The following is a 19,647-nucleotide window of genomic DNA, read 5'->3' on the forward strand; positions in this document are numbered from 1 at the left end:
AACACTCAAGCATATATGACTTATTCACACAATTATGGTCTTATCTGACAATACTTAGGTCACCTGTAACAGCTGTGGTGCCAAGATAAAGACTATTTATTCACAGTCACAAACTCTTGGTTCTCAGAACTATAAAGAGTGTAATGAATGGCTAGGATTCATTGTAAATTTCATGCCACAGAATGAGGGTCGGGTTGAGGAGGAAAAACAGTTTACCAAACATTTGCCAGACTGCAACAAATCTCTGCTGGAAAATGTATAATGTATTGTAATGCATGTTTATGTGAGGTGAAGTTCAGAGCTGTAGAACTCTTAGGATATTATCTGTTTTTAGAGTTTGGCACAAGCTTGGCACAAGCTTGCTAGCTACAACAGTTTATTTAAATTCCAATAAGAAAACTGTAATATAGATTTTTAACATCAGAATTGCTTTTAGTGTGACGCGATGAACCCACTTTTCTGTATAGTATGTCCACATGGTCTGACATCAAGAAAAAAGACCAAGCGTAGCTCTGCCGACTTGGCCCGCATACACTCGCCATTTTAATATTCCCTCCAAACTCCCAGTGGAGATTGCTGCAGGATGATGTGAATAGGTTTAAGGAAGCAGGAAATGAGGAAACAATAGTGATGTTACAAAATACTCTGCCAGCTGAGCTCACCCCAACCAACGTGCCCCTTTTCCCATCTACGCCTCCTAAGTTTTCTTTTTTTTTTCTCAAGTGTGTCATCTCCTAAAGAAAAAAAGATTAAGTGAGGTCCTTCAAAAAGCAAAGCAATCAGAAATCTCTATCTGGCATTCCTGTGTGACCCAGCGTCACCTTGAGTGATGTGTATCTGAAAGCCTTTGGTACTTCACCCTTATGGAAATGGACACATGATCATTCATTCCCCGCTGGACTGGAAATGACTTCTGACACGTGCTGGCCTTCCTACGGCACAGACAATTAATGAAAACACAGTAAGAAAGGGATCCGATCAATATACAAAGAGAGGCCATTATGAAGATGAATGGTAAAAGGCTACACTGAAAGAAAATAACTGACAGGGGCCGTCCCTGGGTACTTCCTGATGCTTCAGTTTAAAGCAGAGAGATGATATTTTTTGTACATGATCCCTTTGGAAATTAGGTAACAAGATTTACCACAATAAAGGCGTATAGCACATCAAAAGGCAATAAAATATAAAAACCCACAGTCAGTCAAAGCGGGGATAGAAATAGCCTTACAGCTCTACTGTGGATTAAAATGTGCGCGTTTTGAAGAGTAAACCAAGATTGGTTTTTCTTTTTTTTTATTTTGGAATACTGTAGCATTTTGGCTTGGTTCATAAAACAATCTGCTAGTCTGAAAGCTCCCCTAACCTCGTAAACAGGCTCGAGGTAGGAGTCATACTGTCATTGCTCATTAATATTTACTGTGTGGGTGGTTTGTAGACATGCACAACATACTGATTTCTCCCCTGGTAAACAGAAGCATGGGATTAACGAAATTAGATTTACCACTCGCACCCATGATGTGAGAGCAAAGAGGGTAATGTTATCCTCTCACAGCTGAATTTCTTTGTTTTAAGTGTTTTTTATGCAGGATGTTGAGGTCTACATATGTAAAACTAATTGTTAATAAACTCTGACAACCAATGACCTTTTCCCCTTGCATCGCATGTCCAACGGCTTGTTTTCAAAAAGAGCTGTTTTCAATCGTTTGCTCATTAATTGTGTTCCAACCTGAACATATTAGTCTTTGACTTCATTTCATACTTAATTTACAGAATTATATTGTACATTTAGTTTGACTTTAGCCCAGATTCAATCAAACCAAAATGTGATTTGTCTTAAACCTAGAACAAATTAATCTAAAATTGAAATGAAACTGAAATAAAAGTTAAAATTTCACATTTAAGAAAAATGAAAGAGTAACTCTTGTTTAATTACTCAAAGTAAGGAGAAATGATACCAAATGCCTGTAAAATACTCTCAAACCCACCTCTGAAGACAGCTGCACAAGGACCCAGACAGCTTTAAGCAGACACCAAGTTTGATGGCCAAGCTGCTGTATTGCTTATTGAGCCATCTGAACACACCCCTGATTGTACCATCTGAAGGTTTCATTATTCTCAGTAGAAGTAAAATTAGCAACCAAATCCTGTCCTGGGCAGGAGTTCCCGCGCAACACGTCACCAATGAATAAGAATTCCAGTTTTATGTCTAAATTATGTCAAAACATTGTTTTCACCCCCAGGGACCCAGGGTGAAGCACCTCTTGACCTTCCATGGCCAAGTAATTGGAAACACGGCTCCAGGTTAGTTATAACACTAAAGGACAAACCAGAGGAAAGCAGAAAGGAGCCACTGTGGATTCCCCAGAGACGATTTCTCAATGAAGTATGGATTTACATTATCCTTTCCACTTGTCTCTGGGTCCTGGCACCACACAAACATACAGACCCCCCTGCACCCACATGATGACTCTATCTCCGTCTCTCTCTCTCTCTCTCTCTCGCTCCCTTTCTCTCTCCTTCTCTCTGTCAATTATCACTTGACTCACCCCACCCCGCCACCCCCTTTCATTAGTGAAAACCCTGTTACATCACAGCGCCGTGAGGGCTCAAGCACTGCCTCCTTCGCGTCCCCCCTCCTGCTGGGCCGGCTGTCAACACCCTGTGCACACACACAGCCGCGCAACCCCCACGCTGTGGAATGCATCATAACCCGGAGCTGAGCTCCGGGATGCTAAAGAGCAACACTGCCCTCTGCTGTTTCAAACGCGGAACTCCATCTAGTAAACTTCCAGGCAGCCACAGGCGAATGAACCCAGCACTTATACTGAGCTGGGAGCCTCCACTCACATATATGCAGTGCTGACATGCGATGAGCGCGCACACTTTCTTTGAGATTCAGAGTGCCATTCAAAGAGGTGTTTCAATGGCAATGCTGAAATTGCCACAACCATGTTGTGCGTGAAGATGTCTCCCTCTTACCTTGTGCATTTATGGGACTTTGTTCAATAGAAATGTACCTTTTTACCATAACACCAATGCACACAACCAAAACATTTCCCACAGGAACTCCGCTATTGATAACTAAGATTAATATAGATGGACACAATGGGATTACAACTGAATAGAAAATGAACCTAAATTGTGTAGCCTAATAATTACTGGGTGAAAATTTATTTTAATTTTAATTATATTTAATAATACCATTTTATAAAAAATCTATACCTTATTTATTTGAGTATTTCCTTTGCTTGAGTATTTGCTTTGAAGTATGCAAAACTGTTCTCCATATTCATGGGAGCCAAAAAGAGTGTTGGCCATACAACTTGGCAGGACTTTGAGAATCTTCATTATCAGAGTCCAGGAGATAAAAGGGCAATATAGTGTACTTTGGCACAGAAGCATGAAAACTTTTCACTTCTCAAGATGAACAATATGTGGCCACAATTCCGTGAAGGCCTGCAGCACCCCCTAATGATCAATGCCTATAACTGATCTGGCTGTTAGATCTGCCGATGAAAGAAAACTCCACAGCTGAGTGGGCTGGCAATTAAAATTTGATATGACAGACTAACATTTGTAATGTTTGTATACAGACATTTTTATTGTCTTTACCAACTGTGTCCATTCCAGAGTGAAAGTAGTGGGAGAAAGAGAATACTGGTCCATTGTGGCTGAATGCTCCAAACACTGGAGTTTTTCCCAGAGCAGACCTTTAATGTACTGCTGTATGTGCAAACCTCTTTTTGTTGCAACACGATTTTATTGACATTTCTGGTATTTGGAATTTTTTTCAAAAAACAGTGTGGGCAGAGTATGGTAACTGGCAAAAAGTTCAATATAAAATATTTCACATGGTGGTGTTGTGTATTAGTGTACTCCTGTGTCCACAGGGTATATTTTATAAATTGTGTTTAGGATCTGAAAGTGATGAGCTGGGAGATTAGACCATAAATATTAATACTATCATGGTAGCCTTTTTTGTAATCGTTTTGTCTTCCCAAACAGTAGCCCAAGAGGATTACGTCTATATTATGGTTTTAAAACTATCGGCACATGAGTGTTAAGGTATATCAGTTCTAACCATGAGAAAATTTTTGAAAGCATTCATGCTTCCAAATCAAAGCACATAATTAATGTATATATCCATTGGACTGTTACTCACATTTAACATTAATTTCCTAATATTGAGAAAACAGGACATTAAACACTGATTAAATTACCTTTGATCATCATGAAAAGCATATTTATGTTTGAAAAATTGGTATATTTACAGTTACAATGGTTTTTTAATCGTACTGCTGAAATGTTAAAGATACAATATTTATCCAATATTTGTGATTATACAATATTTGTCATTTAATTTTATTTTTGCTGCAACATTTTACTTCCCTTGCTAGTGAAAGGTATCACATACTCCCTCCTAGTACCTTACTGAATTCACTATTATTCACAATGATGGATCGTACCGATTTTAGGTATGAGCTGTCTGAGGTTTTTCAGGGCAAAAGCCCGAATGCATTTCTAGAGTGAGTGCGCCCCCTTGTGTCATTGTGAAATCATCATAGCTCTAATGATGCGATGCCACATTACATCAATATTCTCCTGTGATCTTGCCAACTAACAATGTCTGGCATCAGGACAATGGTGCAGTCTCCATAATTTTGCAACGACTATCCTGGCAAAATAATAATAACAGCAGTGTGTATATGTGTGTGTGTGTGTATGTGCATGCTATCTACTGTCAGTGCTATCTATGCTTTCACCTGAAACTTGATTTTTGTAATTGGTTAAAATGCCTGCAACACAGGTTCCTCCAACCCCATTAGAAAACAAAATCAAGGCCAAGTCCATACCTTGATATAAATCCCCAGAACACAGACATAGATATTGGCCCTCCTAAACAAAAATGACCAAATAAACTTAAACAATGGCACATCGTTGCACAGCTACCTCCATAAAATAAAAACCACTGTAATCAGGGCCATATTATAGGATACCACCAGGGGGTGGCCAAACCGAACAGTACAATACTAAAATAGCTTTCAGGTTGAGAAAGACTTGAATGGAAAAACACTTAGACTTGTTATTGTTCTGAAGCAATTAGCAGTGACTCAGGGTAAGAAAACTGCTCCATCATTAAACGGGGACAGCAATTCAGAACTCCTCGCCTAATCAGTACAGACTAGCTGGCTCAACAAAGAGAGGTTCTACACAAACATACCCCAGCACTTGACAACAGTGGACAACGGTCCAACACTTCCCTGAAAAAGCAACACATTCCAGCCTGGTGAACCTACCCGGCTGTCAGTTCGGTTTGCCCTGTGGCAGGCCGGGTAGTTGAGATGACTAAAGATGCAATAGCACAGCCATTGTTCTTGTGCACGGGAAGAGACTTAATGTACTGAAATAGGTTTATCACTATAGCTCCACAAAAATGAGGTATCCTGCCAACTCCCACGCCGGTCTCCAGAGTGGGGCACTGTCTGGGTGTGGGCAATGGGCCTGTCTAAGTCTATGTTTTCAACAAACAGCTCTTCAGCCCTGCAATACTAGAGAAAATCTATTGATGTTTTCTGGGCAGCAAGATCCCTGAAGTTCTTTCCACGTTGGGGATAGCCAGATTGGAGGACACACTGAATGCATTTCTATTTTAAGATCACTGGGGTTAATTTCCTGTTCATTTCCCAGTTGTCCAAGATGGATACAGTGCCATCTGAAGAGAAATCTCCCCTCCACCAATCAATGTCCGGGATCTGCACACACTGCACTGCTCCAAATAAGGAATAAACCACCTCAGATCTGCAAGGTCACAGGGTGAGCCCAGGATAGCTATACCTGTACAGCACTGAACCACTGGGTGATCTGATTACATGGAGATCAATGGAGACAGAAGCAAAAATATCCTTCTCCACCCACCAACCAATGATGGATTTTTGCAGACGCAGAGAAAAGCTCTCCGTCTCTGTCACCGGTAAACACCTTCGGCAGACAGAAAGACATGTATACGCACATGAAGATTTGTGAATACCCCTCCTTAATCATTCATTTACTTAGAATGTATGGGGGAATATAACAGAATTAGAAGAGAATAGAATAGGGAAGAGAAGATAAAATGTGCATGAATGAAGTTTGATACAACTGGATTTTCACTTACATAAAAGGCTAAACATTAGTACACCCAAGAGTTCGCACATCATAGTAAATGAATCTAATTATTCCGTGAGCAATATCAAGTAGGCAAATAACAAGGATGATGTGAGTCCATAGCATGGGTATCACATGATTCTGCAGTGAAACGAACATCTGTGGACAACAGTGCTGGTATTTCTTTAGCACAGGGTGGCACAGTGGCTGCAGGATTGGGCTTGCAGACAAGGTCAAAGGTCACCAGACAGAGTGCTGCTGTTTATACTGCTGAGTCACTTCAAGCCAATCAACATGAACTGCAGCTCTGGTGTATGGGAATAATATGTAACATGTAAGCTGTGTAAACCATCCAAGACAAGCAGCTGCAGAGCAAATAAATTATGCAAAAATAACTCAATATCCAGCTTGAGACAGAACATTCGATCTGATGCAAACACTGAGAAGAATGACCTCACCTCCTCTGGTAACCTTTATTAATCACCGTTATTGTTATCAAGTATTGTCGTTAATCGTAGCCCTGTGATTTCAGAGGAGCCGAGATTTGTAATTTCAAGTCCCCATCTGTCCTTATTTGTCACTTCGAATGCAGCTCTCCCCGCAAACACAGGGAGACAAGTGAGACCGGACCGCTATTGATCTTCCTACCTATTCAGCCTCTAAAACCTGCAGGAGAAGTGGAATCGATCTTCCCTTTCTCACTGTCTCATACGCTGACTGGACCTCCGCTGGTGTGTGAGCCCTCTCCCAGAGGTGATGATGAGGCCGGGAAATAATGGAGATTACAAACGCATGCCAAAATGGCTGGCAGACCAGAAAAAAAAAGAGTACAAGATTAAAATAAATGACAAAATTAAATTAAAATTAAATATATAAGCATGTTTGACAGACTTCAGGAATGTATGTTATATTCTCCCGTCTAAGATTTTGTTCTGTCAGAGTAATTTCCTCAGGAAACTCCTTGCCTGCACTCCATAGAGCTATCAGGAATGAACAAGCTGCCGTAGCCATGGCAACCTGATGCTGTCTAACCAGAAGCTCTCTCGAAGGCCATCCTTAATCGTGTTTTCGAGCTTCACGCAGTGCAGATGTTGCACAGATTCTGCGCAGAATGAGTCCAACTCTGCAGCAAAAATCCTCACGCAATGAGGCTGAGCAGGAAATCGGCACACCAGGTCTGCACACACAGGATCACTGTGTAGTACACAGAAGCACACCCAGAGCAGCAGCACGAGGCTGCTTAACAATAGCTTTGACGCATCACTCACAGTGTGACAACTGAGATCTGTCATACGGAATCACTTTATGAGTCCTTGGGAATGTGAAAGCCGGTATCACAATATGGCTTCAGACTGCGAGTTGCATATTCCCTTCAGGTTTGAAACTGTCCTTCATTTAGTGTGACACGGTAAGAGAGAAACATCGGGTGTGCCTCGGAGTTCCAAAAAAAAAATATATATAACAAAGACAAGGGCGTTTCATCAAAGAGCCAAATGATTTGGAGAGTAATTTTTAGACCTGTTTTTTCATACCTAAAGTGGTCTTTGGATGACAATGTTTAAGGCTACTGTTTAATCCCAGATGGCATGGTGGTCATGGATCTGATGAAATGAGGAGTTATTCAAGAAATCTTGCCAACTAAACTCATGCATGCAATATGAACTGGAAAAAAATAGAAATTCTTTTTATTCTTCATTTTAAATTGACAGGATGAAACTTTAGGAGTGGGGAATGGTGCTTGTTAAAATGGTCTTTGTTAAATGACTTGTCACACTTAGAGACATACATGTGATCCCTTTCCCTTTGCTTTTTTTTAGGTTTAATTCAGCATCCTCTCAGAGCGGACTTAATTCATTCTCCTATTACATCTGTCACCTTCACTGGCTTAGTCAACAACACCACAAGTGAACTAGGATGGTGAGGAGACGAGTGACCTCTGACAGGAATGAGTTTGTGGGCTGTGCACCCAGCATCCTCACTTAACAGGAGCACTGCTCTTCCCATGCAAAGCTCTGTTCATATTTTTAGAGGAGAAGGTTGACATCTGATACAAGTACAAGCGTTGATGAGCTGAAAAGTGCACAGTGCACCACACATTTGCCATCCCACAAATGGCATTATATAACTTAACATGACTTACACTAACAGGTGAATCAGATTCCCTTTGTCAAGAGTTACATCACAATACAGCAGTCCTGAATTCCAGCTCCATTAACTGAGAAGCATCTGATCCATAGGTAGCCATTGTTCATATGTGACTTTTATATCATTGATCTTTCTTCAAATAAACTTGCACAGGCTCTCCAGAAGAAAAAAAAGTGAAGCAGTGAAGAAGTCAGTCAGACAATACACTGTAATCAATAATTGAAAAGACAGAGCAACTCGGAGCGCTGCAGGGAGCAGTTTGATGAGCCACTGTAGTGCAGAGTTGACTGACTGCTGTGTGGCCGCACTCAGCACATGTGTCTCGCAGTCTCTGCAGAAGCCAGGCAGCACTGCAACACTTATCTTGTTAAGTGCAAGCTGCCCTGCCAAGAATGCATTCTGCATACAAATCAGATGCTTAACAGCATTTCAAAATAAAGCGCCCCCCCACCCAATCCCCCATTTTTTTTTTTTTTGACAGAGCGTATGGTTCATTGTGATTAATCTTGTTTCGTGGTGTTTCTTTAACTGCCATAATTTATCAAAGCTATGAGCACAGCACCTTAAACGATTTACCTCCACGCACACCTTGAGGTTTTTGCATGCTGCCAGTTTGGACCCCAATAATTATCAGGTGAGGAATATCTGATGCTGGCTAACAAGCGCATTTTGTAAATTGGGCGTGTTTGTAAGACAGGGACATTGCGTTCTGTTTTTTTTTTTTTCCTGGAAAGTCACAGCCCGAGCTGTTTAACAGAAATTTCAATCACCCAATTACATAACAGGCCCGAAGGAAGAGCACCGCCAGTCCAATCAAGCATATAGACTAATTAAGAGCTCTAAAGGAATTAAACTGAAAATGGCCCTGGCACAGCAAAATGGAGCATACTTTAATTCACAAATGATTGAAGACTTGGAATGTATTAATTTCAACTAAGTAAATAATTGCAGTACTTTGACTGACCAGCTGCTGGCTCGCAGGTGGATACAGAATGACTAATATGAGATGAGTGTGCAGACAGTGTGAGCATGAACTTCCCTCACAGCCTGGTCATTATGGTTGAGCAAATCAGAGGGAAAAAAACCTACCTGAGTGAAGACAAATTGCCCATTTTTCATGTACAACATTTGTTTCACTTCAACTGTACCAGTACAGCATAGGGCCACAGCAAGACATAACTTTAACCCATGTGAATATCATGCACGTTATAAATATGCAAGGGAACAGTTCAACCCAATATAGTTATGATTTCTATTTTACTGGTAAGTATTAAATTCTAGGTTTAAGAAACCAAATTAAATGTATGTTTCAGTCCTGATATGTATATTTATTATGTATCCATGTCTCACATTGCCTCACACACCAATTTATTTTTTAGCTAATTTAAACAGAGAAAAGTTGTAACAAAAACAAAGAAAAACCTGTTCTAATTCTACAGTGCTGAGGAAACATGTCTAAAGAAATTAAATGCCCCATATTGCCACCCAAGCTGGATTTTAATTCTGTAAAGAGTAAGCTCAGAAACCTTAGAGGTGATAACCTAAACAATCCTTTTTTGCATACTTCAGAACTTGAGTGAAACCTGCAGCAACATGAAAAAATATAATTATTTCAATAACATAAAATAAATATTTTATATATTTACTTAAATTATGATAACTTCAATGGCCCTTTTCTGCATGGTTCATTCAAATTCTGCATGTTTGATTCAATTCTGCAAATGTGGAGACAAGTACAGAAAGGTAGTTAGGTAGTTTACACTGCACCAAAATAGTTACCCAACATATTTCCATCTACAGACATGTCCTTGAAAGATTTCACTGCAGCATTGGTGGAAGATGTTTAAATGCTCCTTGAAAGTAAACACAGATTTGTATTCAATCTGACCACCATGATGCTTATTATGGTTATATTGTTCCAATTTAATTGTATCTAAGAACAAAGGTAGGCAGCTGTGTCCCACCATATTTCAGACCAGATGTCTATTTAAAGGCGCACTCAGCCTTTGAACTCCCTAGTCATGATTACATTAAGCTTTTGAGAGACCATCCCAAATGCTTATACCAATTTAGCCACTTTAAAAATGCAACCATTTGCTCTTATGTGAAGTGAATTTGGCAGTTTGAATCTACAAAAGCAGGAAGCTTTGCCAGAATAATGAGCTCAGTTTCTTTTTTATGTTACAGACAGACTGGCCTGTGCTTTCATCATCATTAGTACTAGAGCTGGATGTATATGTAAGGGTAAGGATGTAAGGGGTCTTATTTAGCTACATTTAAGAATACCTTGTGAAGATATTTCCACAAGCAATGATAAGATAAACTTTAAGATAAGACAAGATAAATTTTAAGATTTCTGAGGTTTTCAATATATGCTATAGTTTCCTTTGTCATTAAGCCAAATGCCAGGCTATTGGTAGCACTGAACCAATCAGTATGTGAACCAAATTTACTGTTGTAATTTATGTGACTCCAAACTGGGGATTGGTGTAAGTACATAAAATGGATTTATTTTTCTGTGAAATTCACTGCAGATTTGAAAGCAATCAGAGTACACTGTATGGAGGATCCTGTGACACTCCTGACCAAAATTTCCAAGGGTAACTTTAGCAACAACCTATATTTGAACATGTTTCTTTCACTAACACTGGGTACAAATGCATGCTAAAAACCAGGAAACAGTTTTCACAGTGGAATCTCCATGTCCTTCCACGCTTTTTCATGCTCTATCATCAGTACTTGACATTCTCTCTCTAATGCATAACCAGTGAATAGGCACTTAATTTGTAACTCCCTGCAAGAAGACAGGTTTCTTTCAACCTCCACATGAGCCCTCAAAGCACATACAAATATGAGTCCCGAAATTTGCCTTCAACCCATTTATTCGGGTTAAGGGCAAGTGCACTGCAAGTCACTGCATCTCACTGCATGTCACTGCATGTCATCACAGAATGCCCCGTCAGACAGACACAGACTGCCCTATCAGACAATCACAGAATGCCCTATCAGAAAATCACAGAATGCCCTATCAGAAAATCACAGAATGCCCCATCAGACAGGCACAGAATGCCCCATCAGACAGACACAGACTGCCCTATCAGACAATCACAGAATGCCCTATCAGAAAATCACAGAATGCCCTATCAGAAAATCACAGAATGCCCCATCAGACAGGCACAGAATGCCCCATCAGACAGACACAGACTGCCCTATCAGACAATCACAGAATGCCCTATCAGAAAATCACAGAATGCCCTATCAGAAAATCACAGAATGCACTATCAGACAGGCACAGAATGCCCCATCAGACAGGCACAGAATGCCCCATCAGAATGCCCCATCAGACAGGCACAGAATGCCCCATCAGAATGCCCCATCAGACAGGCACAGAATGCCCCATCAGAATGCCCCATCAGACAGACACAGAATGCCACATCAGAATGCCCCATCAGACAGACACAGAATGCCCCATCAGACAGGCACAGACTGCCCTATCAGACAATCACAGAATGCCCTATCAGACAATCACAGAATGCCACATCAGACAGGCACAGAATGCCCCATCAGACAGACACAGAATGCCCCATCAGACAGGCAAGCCCTATTTTCCTGTGAGTATGAAGTCTGCACACCTCTAAAACAGAATGTAAATTCAAATTTCATACAGCAAAACACAAAATAGCCCAAACTTATTGTATAAAATGAATGCTATATCTCTGCATTAGCTAAGCATTTTGACTGTATTTGCATGCAGTATTTAAATGATCCACAGAGAGTAAGAGAGACAGAGCAATGCCTTGTGGGTTTATGTGAGAATTAATCCTCTGGTGTGTTTTTTTTTTCTTGAAGAGCTTTTTCAACATGGGCACCTGCAACACTGTCCACAGGGGTAGTATTATTATCAAAGAGGATCTGTACCAAACATTCCGGGATTTGAAGACAACATTGAGAGGTTGTAAATTGGACAATTGTTTTGACAGATCTAAATTAAACAAACACAGGGACATTATGAATAAGATGCTTTTTAAATTGCATTTGTTCCTAAACAAAGGTCTTTCATCTACAGATTTAACAGCATGATGTAAAATCATTTGAGCATTAAGGTCTGCTCCAGCTCCATTTTGATTCAGCAACCTCATGGCAAACCCTGCTAACAGTAATCCTTACAAGGACCTCAGACCCACAGTTCCATTAACTACCCACACTGCTAGGTGGGAGATTACATGCCAGGTGGAGCAATCTTACAGTCCATCTACCTGAGATTTTTCAGGATGATTTCACATTAGGTGTTTTTGAGCCTGCTGAGATAAAAATTGTAGTAATATACTGTCTAAAAAATAACCTTGAACTAGCAATCTGTCAAAAGTAAACCAAAAGTGAAAAATAGCCTTAGCCACAACTGATGTGTTCCTCTCATGTGTAGCACTTTGTTAGACGCATAATAGCCACAGGCTTTCCAGAAATAAACGCCCAGAATATATTTGTATTTTGGACACTGCCACATAATTTGCATTCAGTCCAAATTCAGCCCATCCTATACCCTATGGGGAATGCAATGACTTATTGTAAATACATTAGAGATCAGTCTTTAAAATGCTGCCAAACAATTCTGGTTTCAAGCCATCAGTTAGTCATTGCCTTCCATTCAAATAATATTATGTTATTGCCATTTTAGGGCAAAATAATTCACTTTAGGGACACTCCCAAAATATTCTATCCTCTGAAGAGATGTCACTGAACTATACAAGAGCCAAGTGAAAATGTGGTATTTTATGCATTGTTTATGAGTTTTGGAGACTGGTTGGAGTTCGATTCATTAAAGTATCATTGAGGTATTGTGGATTACTGCCCTTTGGTAAGGTTAAAGGACAGTATATCCTCAAGCTCAATTATATAAGTAATATCCAGCTTTATCACAAATTCCATTCAATCCAAGTATAAATGTACTAGATGTGCACATATTAGGTGACATTCACTTGAGGTCAAGTTCTTCAAAATTCACTTCAATATTGTAGCCATGGTTTCATAGTTTTATAGTTTTAGTTTTGACTAATCTCACACCTGTTGATGTATGGTTGCTTCTCAGCTCCCATGCACAATATGTAAACGATTATAAAACCCCTAGCTGCAGTATTGTGTGACATTTGACCTCTTCCTTTGCATCTTTATTAGCATATTATCAATAGGCAAAACACACTAAATCTTAAAATGCTGCAGTGTTCAGTTCAGAAGTATATGTTCATGCAAAATGGTGCCTGCAAACTATACCGCAGCCGAACTGAATTACATAGAAACTAATCTTTCACAATTTTATGGATCATGCCAGAGGAACCATAAATAATTTGAAGGTCCTGCCATGCTTGGTCTTAAAGAGCACATTTGTAGGACACATTGTTAGTGAATGGCATGGCTCATGGCAGCCATATTGAATGAGACAAAATAATTTCCCTTACTTTATAGATTTTCCTATTGATGATACCAAAAATCATAAAATATTTTAAATAGAGAGTTTAGGATAAATGCAAATGCCTGCATCTTTGAATTGCATGGCATAACAGCCTTTGTAAATAATATTTTTATGACTTTTTAATATTGTATTGGGTAGTTACATACATGCTATACACATAATATGTCCAGCATTTTTACATTTTTCACATTTTTATGCAAAAATATGCTGTGATCATATTGGGCGTGGCAAAGATTTGACTATCTCCACTAAGTATTTTACCTCACAGACTTACAAAGTTTCACAGAAATCAGTCAATGTTATGAGACTATATTAACACAGAGGAAGAGAGAGACAGGTGATGTCAGCAAGAACAATAGGCTTCCAGACTGTGGCTTGGAAGACTAACAAGTTACTTCAGGATTCACTACCATCATACTCATTCAATCATCACATTAATGAACCTTTTATTTCCTGATGCACCTGTGGACAATAATGCCAGAGAATCTTCAATTCGTTGATCTGTGCACCTCTCCTCATTTACAATTCTGGTCATGCCCACAGGTTTAAAAAAAAAAAAAAAAAAAACACTTTACCAATTTGTCATGTCCGAGCTTTAACATGACCACTGCACCGTTACCGTGAGTACCCTACCTTTATCCACTTCCTGCTCCTGGGCAGCGCCTCCTTTGTCTGAGGACCCCGGAGTGGCTTCATCGCCCTCAAACAGCTGGTTTATCTCTCCTTTCCTGCCTGACAGACGACAGTTGTCTTCATCTTTTGAGAAAGCGGTGACCGTAAACCTCTGGCTCATGGTAGAGACGTTACCAGACAGCGGTGAGGAGACCGACGCGCCTTCTGCCTCGGCGTGACTCGGTGCAGGAATTCACCGAGGTTACAGATGCAGATAGCTGCTGGACCAGTGTATCGGTTACACAGTGGACTCAAAGTGTGCAGAAAGACGAAATGCCTTGTCTGTCACATGAAATGTCTCTCCTCTTTGTCCTCTTAGCACTGTCTGTTCGCTTACCATTCGTATGCATAAGATATTGAAGAGCAAGCTTTCACATCAACCGGTGTCCGCGTCGCCCTGCGCGTCAGGGTCCTAAAGCCGGTTTTTGGGAATGGTGCGGTCTCAAAACCGGCAAATTCCAATTTTGATAAATAAAGCAGCATTCTTTTATTCTTATATATTATCCTACAATCTATCTTCCGTTTGATTATGATAATTGATAATTGAATATGGGTCAGATTTTGACATAACACTTGAAACAACTAGATTACAGTTTACATAAATGCTAAGAAAATTGGTTTACATGTTTGCCTTTAATTATTTTTGGAGGTACCTGTAGGTGGCTTTAATCTGCAGCTATATGCGTTTTAAAATTTATGCAAATTACCAGAAACGCATTTAATTGCATTTCTTGCAGCTTTAGTTTGGGAATATAAACAATGAACATCGAGTGTCAAGAGCAAAAATACAAATCAAGATGCAAGAAATGCATACAGGGTAATAATAACCAGTGAGATTATTTCATTTTTCATACTATACATCTCTTACAATTAAAGTTAACTGACTATTTTAACAGCTGATTAAAACGGCTTTCACTTTATTCCACGCTAACAGACAGAAAATATATGAGGCATGAATATGAACCATCTATGGCAGTCATCACCAGGCTGTGCCCACGTCTTGGATACAATATAATCTCAAGAAAGATGTGAACGGTTTTTGTGAGACTTGATCTCAGTGAGGACTACTTTTTATAGGACTGATACAACACAGGAGAGAGACGCTATTACCAATATACCATTAAAATGCTGAACTCAATCCAAAACCACAGAGGATGGATCCTGTCCAAGGAAGAGTTGTACCAGTTTTATTATATAAATTATCTGAACCATGTATCAATGATCACACCCCATAGCTTATGCACTTAGGCACAATGCATTTAAAAAGTTTCACTTATGCTTAGCAAGACAAACTGATGGGCTTACTTCAGAGTACCCTAAGAGCGAATAACCCTCATTCCTCCCTAGTCCAGCACAATTCAAGATGCACATTCATACACATGAATGTCAGAGTATTACATCATGACTTTCATTTTTTTCTCAAGACATGCTTTTACGGGCACTGCTTTTTTACAATAAGATCCATATTACCTACTCAAGCATAAGCCTGTTTCCCTCTGAGCGTGGCTTGTGTGCGCATATATATATAATGTGACTTCAAATAAGCAGAGAACATAAAAGGGGTTGTGGAAAAAAATCTGTATCAAATCGTTTTACAGTAAAAACAAAACAGATTTATTACAAAACACACAATTACTATACAGAGTATAATTTGCTATCATCAGTCTTTCTACTGGATCTGAGTTTTGAAGACTCACTATGTGTATTACGTGCACTTACAATAAGAATTTTTCTGTATTTGTTATTGTTTATGTGACCATATTATTTGCACTTCTGTGCTTTTTCTCTGTAAGTCACTGTGCATAAGAGTGTCTGCAAAATGAGTATGTAAAACGAATAAATGTAATTGATGAACAGAGATTGTTTTTGTTTTTTAGAGGGTTCTGAAAGGATCTGCACTCACTAGTAAGAACTCCTTTAGACACCAAAGACAGAAGAAGGCACCAAAGAAGTCTGTTATGCACAATTCCTATAAATACATATTTTCAAAAGATGTCATTTTGAAAAAATATACTGTTATTAAAATATTTCTTACCATATGCATTTCATTGAAAAAATACCTGCACAACAAAAGTAAGCACGCACAGCTGTGAAAATGAATTCCATGTCTTGATATCCTGAGAAAAAATGTCATTATTACATTACAAGTATCCCTGAAGAACTCTCGAAATTAGACAGTAAGAAAATAATTTTTGCTTTGTGGGACACAAGGTTTCATGAGACAGGAGTGAAAGCTTATTATACATAGTACTCTTTACACTTCCATAGAAAAGATAGTTTAAAGATTCCTATAAGGAAGACCATCGAATTGAATTTTTCTCCTGTATTGTTAACCCATTAATGTCCACATCAAAACTTATTTTCCCAATGAATATCTGACCTAACTAATTATGTTGCTCAACCAAATACATATCTCTACACATATACAACAGACCACCTCTTACTCACCCAGAAATACACCCTTACTCACTCACATATATACACACACAGTACAGATGTATACATACACACAAATCCAAATCATTAGGCCAGGCAAACAATTTGCCTCAGATTCTATAGATCTGAATAAACTGGCAACTTCTGGTATGACACCGTTTTACTTATAATTTTCTCAATACAGTTGAACTTGAGGTAAGGCTTTTGTACTCCAAATCAAAAAAAGACCAACAAATGAAATACATAACACAGAAACAATTTAAACACAGACTATATTCAGATCAGGTCTATTGTTTTCTTTGTGTACCGTTTTATGTTACCTAATGATATGCACTTCCGTTTTATAAGCCCCACTCAAGCTTCTGCCAGATGGCCAAATGTAAATGCAAAAAAGCCTGTCTTCAAAAGTTCAAAAATAGTGCTCAGCAGCCTAGAACTGAGACCTTACAAAACCATGTATTATTCAAAGTCTATGTGTCAGAGTCTTTTAATAAATACAACAGATGTTTCTAGGTTCCGGAAGTAGAAGTAAATACAATTGTTATCATCGGAATTCAATTTTGGTTGAATACGGATGTTTTAATAGCAACTGGCAATGAGGCTTTGTGTGGTGTTATGTTTCGGATTACACAGGTAACCACAGAAACCAAGACTGCACTGTCAGCCCATAATATATGAAAGCATTTTGTAACCATTTCCACATATTTATAGTATAAAGAAATGTTAGCGAGCTGCATTCATCCAAGTGTCCTAAAATTTAGTCATTACCGTCAACAGGGAAACTAAGTGAGGAAACTTTGTGTTGTAAATAATCACATAATCACTTTATCTTTACTCTAACTTGAGGTAAACAAATATGTAGACAGGGCCTTGTAAGGGGACGTGTCTGATACATTATTGCAGACACTGCTGTTCACACCCACTACAGGATGACCTGGGCACATTCAGAATGACTTGCAAAATGAATCCTCTAGAACAGCAGCAGCACTCACTGCTGTTTAGTTAGGTGGATACTGTAGATTACAGAGGTATGGCACAAAAAAGCATAATATGTCTGGCAAACAGGTAGGATAAAGTGCTTAGGGAACAGTCCGTACAGGATGGTTAGGGAGGAGTAATGTTCTACTGATAGAGCAGAACCACAAATACAGTTCAGGTGGTGAGTGTAACATGTATGCAACTTATGGTAATGGTCACAGGGAATATTGCTTGGAGATGGTGACAGCCCTGGCAACCAGCTGCACCTGTTCTACATTACATAAATTGTCATTTAGCAGACACACTTATGGGTTTGGGTTACGTACCTCACCCAAGGGTACGGCAGCAGTACCCCAACAGGGAATCAAACCAGCAACCTTTTGGTTAGAAGCCCTGCACCTTACCACTATGCTACACAACTGCCTCTCTTCTAGAATGTCTACATGCTGAAAAGAAGCCAATGGGATCCAGACAACCTTAGCTGGAACTGGCACAGCCTGTAATTCACCTGTGGTGCATAACACACCCTAGCAAATCCACAATAATGTTAGTTAAAATCATCAATAGCTAACAAAAGGTTTAACCATGACTGTGGCTTTCATTGATGCTTCTTTTTTATATTACCCAACCTTTATATGTTGTAATCCTAAATAAAGTGTTTTGCATCTACTGTATGTACTTTCTTCTTCAATCATATAAACATATTTCTATTTGTGTGTTTCTACCTACTTTGTAATATGTTTTGCAAAACAACTAACTAAAATAACAAACACAATTTTCAAGTAGTTTGGGGTGGTGGGAATCAATTCCCTGTCACTGATGGTTTGGCGTAGTACTGCTTGAAATGTATGACCCCAAAACACTACCCTGACAGTTTTCTATTTCAATTCCAGTTTTATAAAGTCAGCAAAGATATTATGGATAAAATGCCATTGTATTTGTATATGATGCAATGGTGGAAATAGCGACAAAAATGACAATAATGTCATGTATTTCGCTGTTCTAATAGTATGACCAGTACATGTGATGTGTGATAGCAGGAATGTTTTAATTAATTATATACTTTGTGAGAAGGAATGATGACATAATGGCATCTACTGATACAATTCTTCAACTCTAGGGGTTGCATTCTACGTGGTGGTACTATGGAATGTTCAAGTGATGAAGTATCATTTTGTGTAGCTTTGACAGTCCCTTAAAACTCTGTACCTAACACTCTAAAAAAGCACTTATACTTAAAGTAAATGAGGGACGACAACCATATGTGCAACCAGTCTGAGAACGAAATATGTTCAAAATTATGCATAAAGAGAAATGCCACGCAGTGGTTTCCACGCGCACAAGGTGCTCACGTTAATGCTATAGCAGTCATAAAATCAGGAAAGTGCTGCATTTTCTAAAACCGTCTCGGTAACATAGTCCGGGGACTGTGCGACTGTGTTTAAATTATTTAACACCGCCTTAATAAAAACAAAAGCTGAAATTTTCTCGAGCTGTCATTTCAATCAAGCCAAATGAATTCTCCAGTCATGTAACGTTATGATTTCGACAGCATCACCCGATCATCCTCCAAGCTTAATGTTCATCCGCGTTCGGAACAACTACGAATTTCTTCTTCCGCTGAAAACAGTAGTCCATTGTTTATTGTACAGCTTTTGATTTAAAATACGACGTATACAGTTATTGACTGACTATTATTAAGAAATCAATGCAAAGTCTGTAAAGCAATAGTTCAAACAAGTTACACGAACCTTGTTTTCGTTCCTCCGAAAAAACGACATACAAAACAAGATCCGGTCGGCGTC

The 19,647-nt window shown here is 39.1% G+C and overlaps 1 protein-coding gene across 1 annotated transcript in view; it reads right to left on the bottom strand.

The window, feature by feature from the left end:
* slc12a5a (solute carrier family 12 member 5a) overlaps positions 1 to 14,754 on the bottom strand; it is a 183,170-nt gene extending 168,416 nt beyond the window's left edge. Inside the window, exon 1 of the mRNA XM_036530844.1 lies at positions 14,390 to 14,754. Coding sequence (XP_036386737.1) covers positions 14,390 to 14,549 — 160 coding nt within the window. The 5' untranslated portion in view covers positions 14,550 to 14,754. The remainder of the gene's footprint in view (positions 1 to 14,389) is intronic.
* Positions 14,755 to 19,647: the final 4,893 nt, after the last annotated feature.

This window comes from Megalops cyprinoides, chromosome 6, assembly GCF_013368585.1.
Source record: "Megalops cyprinoides isolate fMegCyp1 chromosome 6, fMegCyp1.pri, whole genome shotgun sequence".
NCBI lineage: Eukaryota > Metazoa > Chordata > Actinopteri > Elopiformes > Megalopidae > Megalops > Megalops cyprinoides.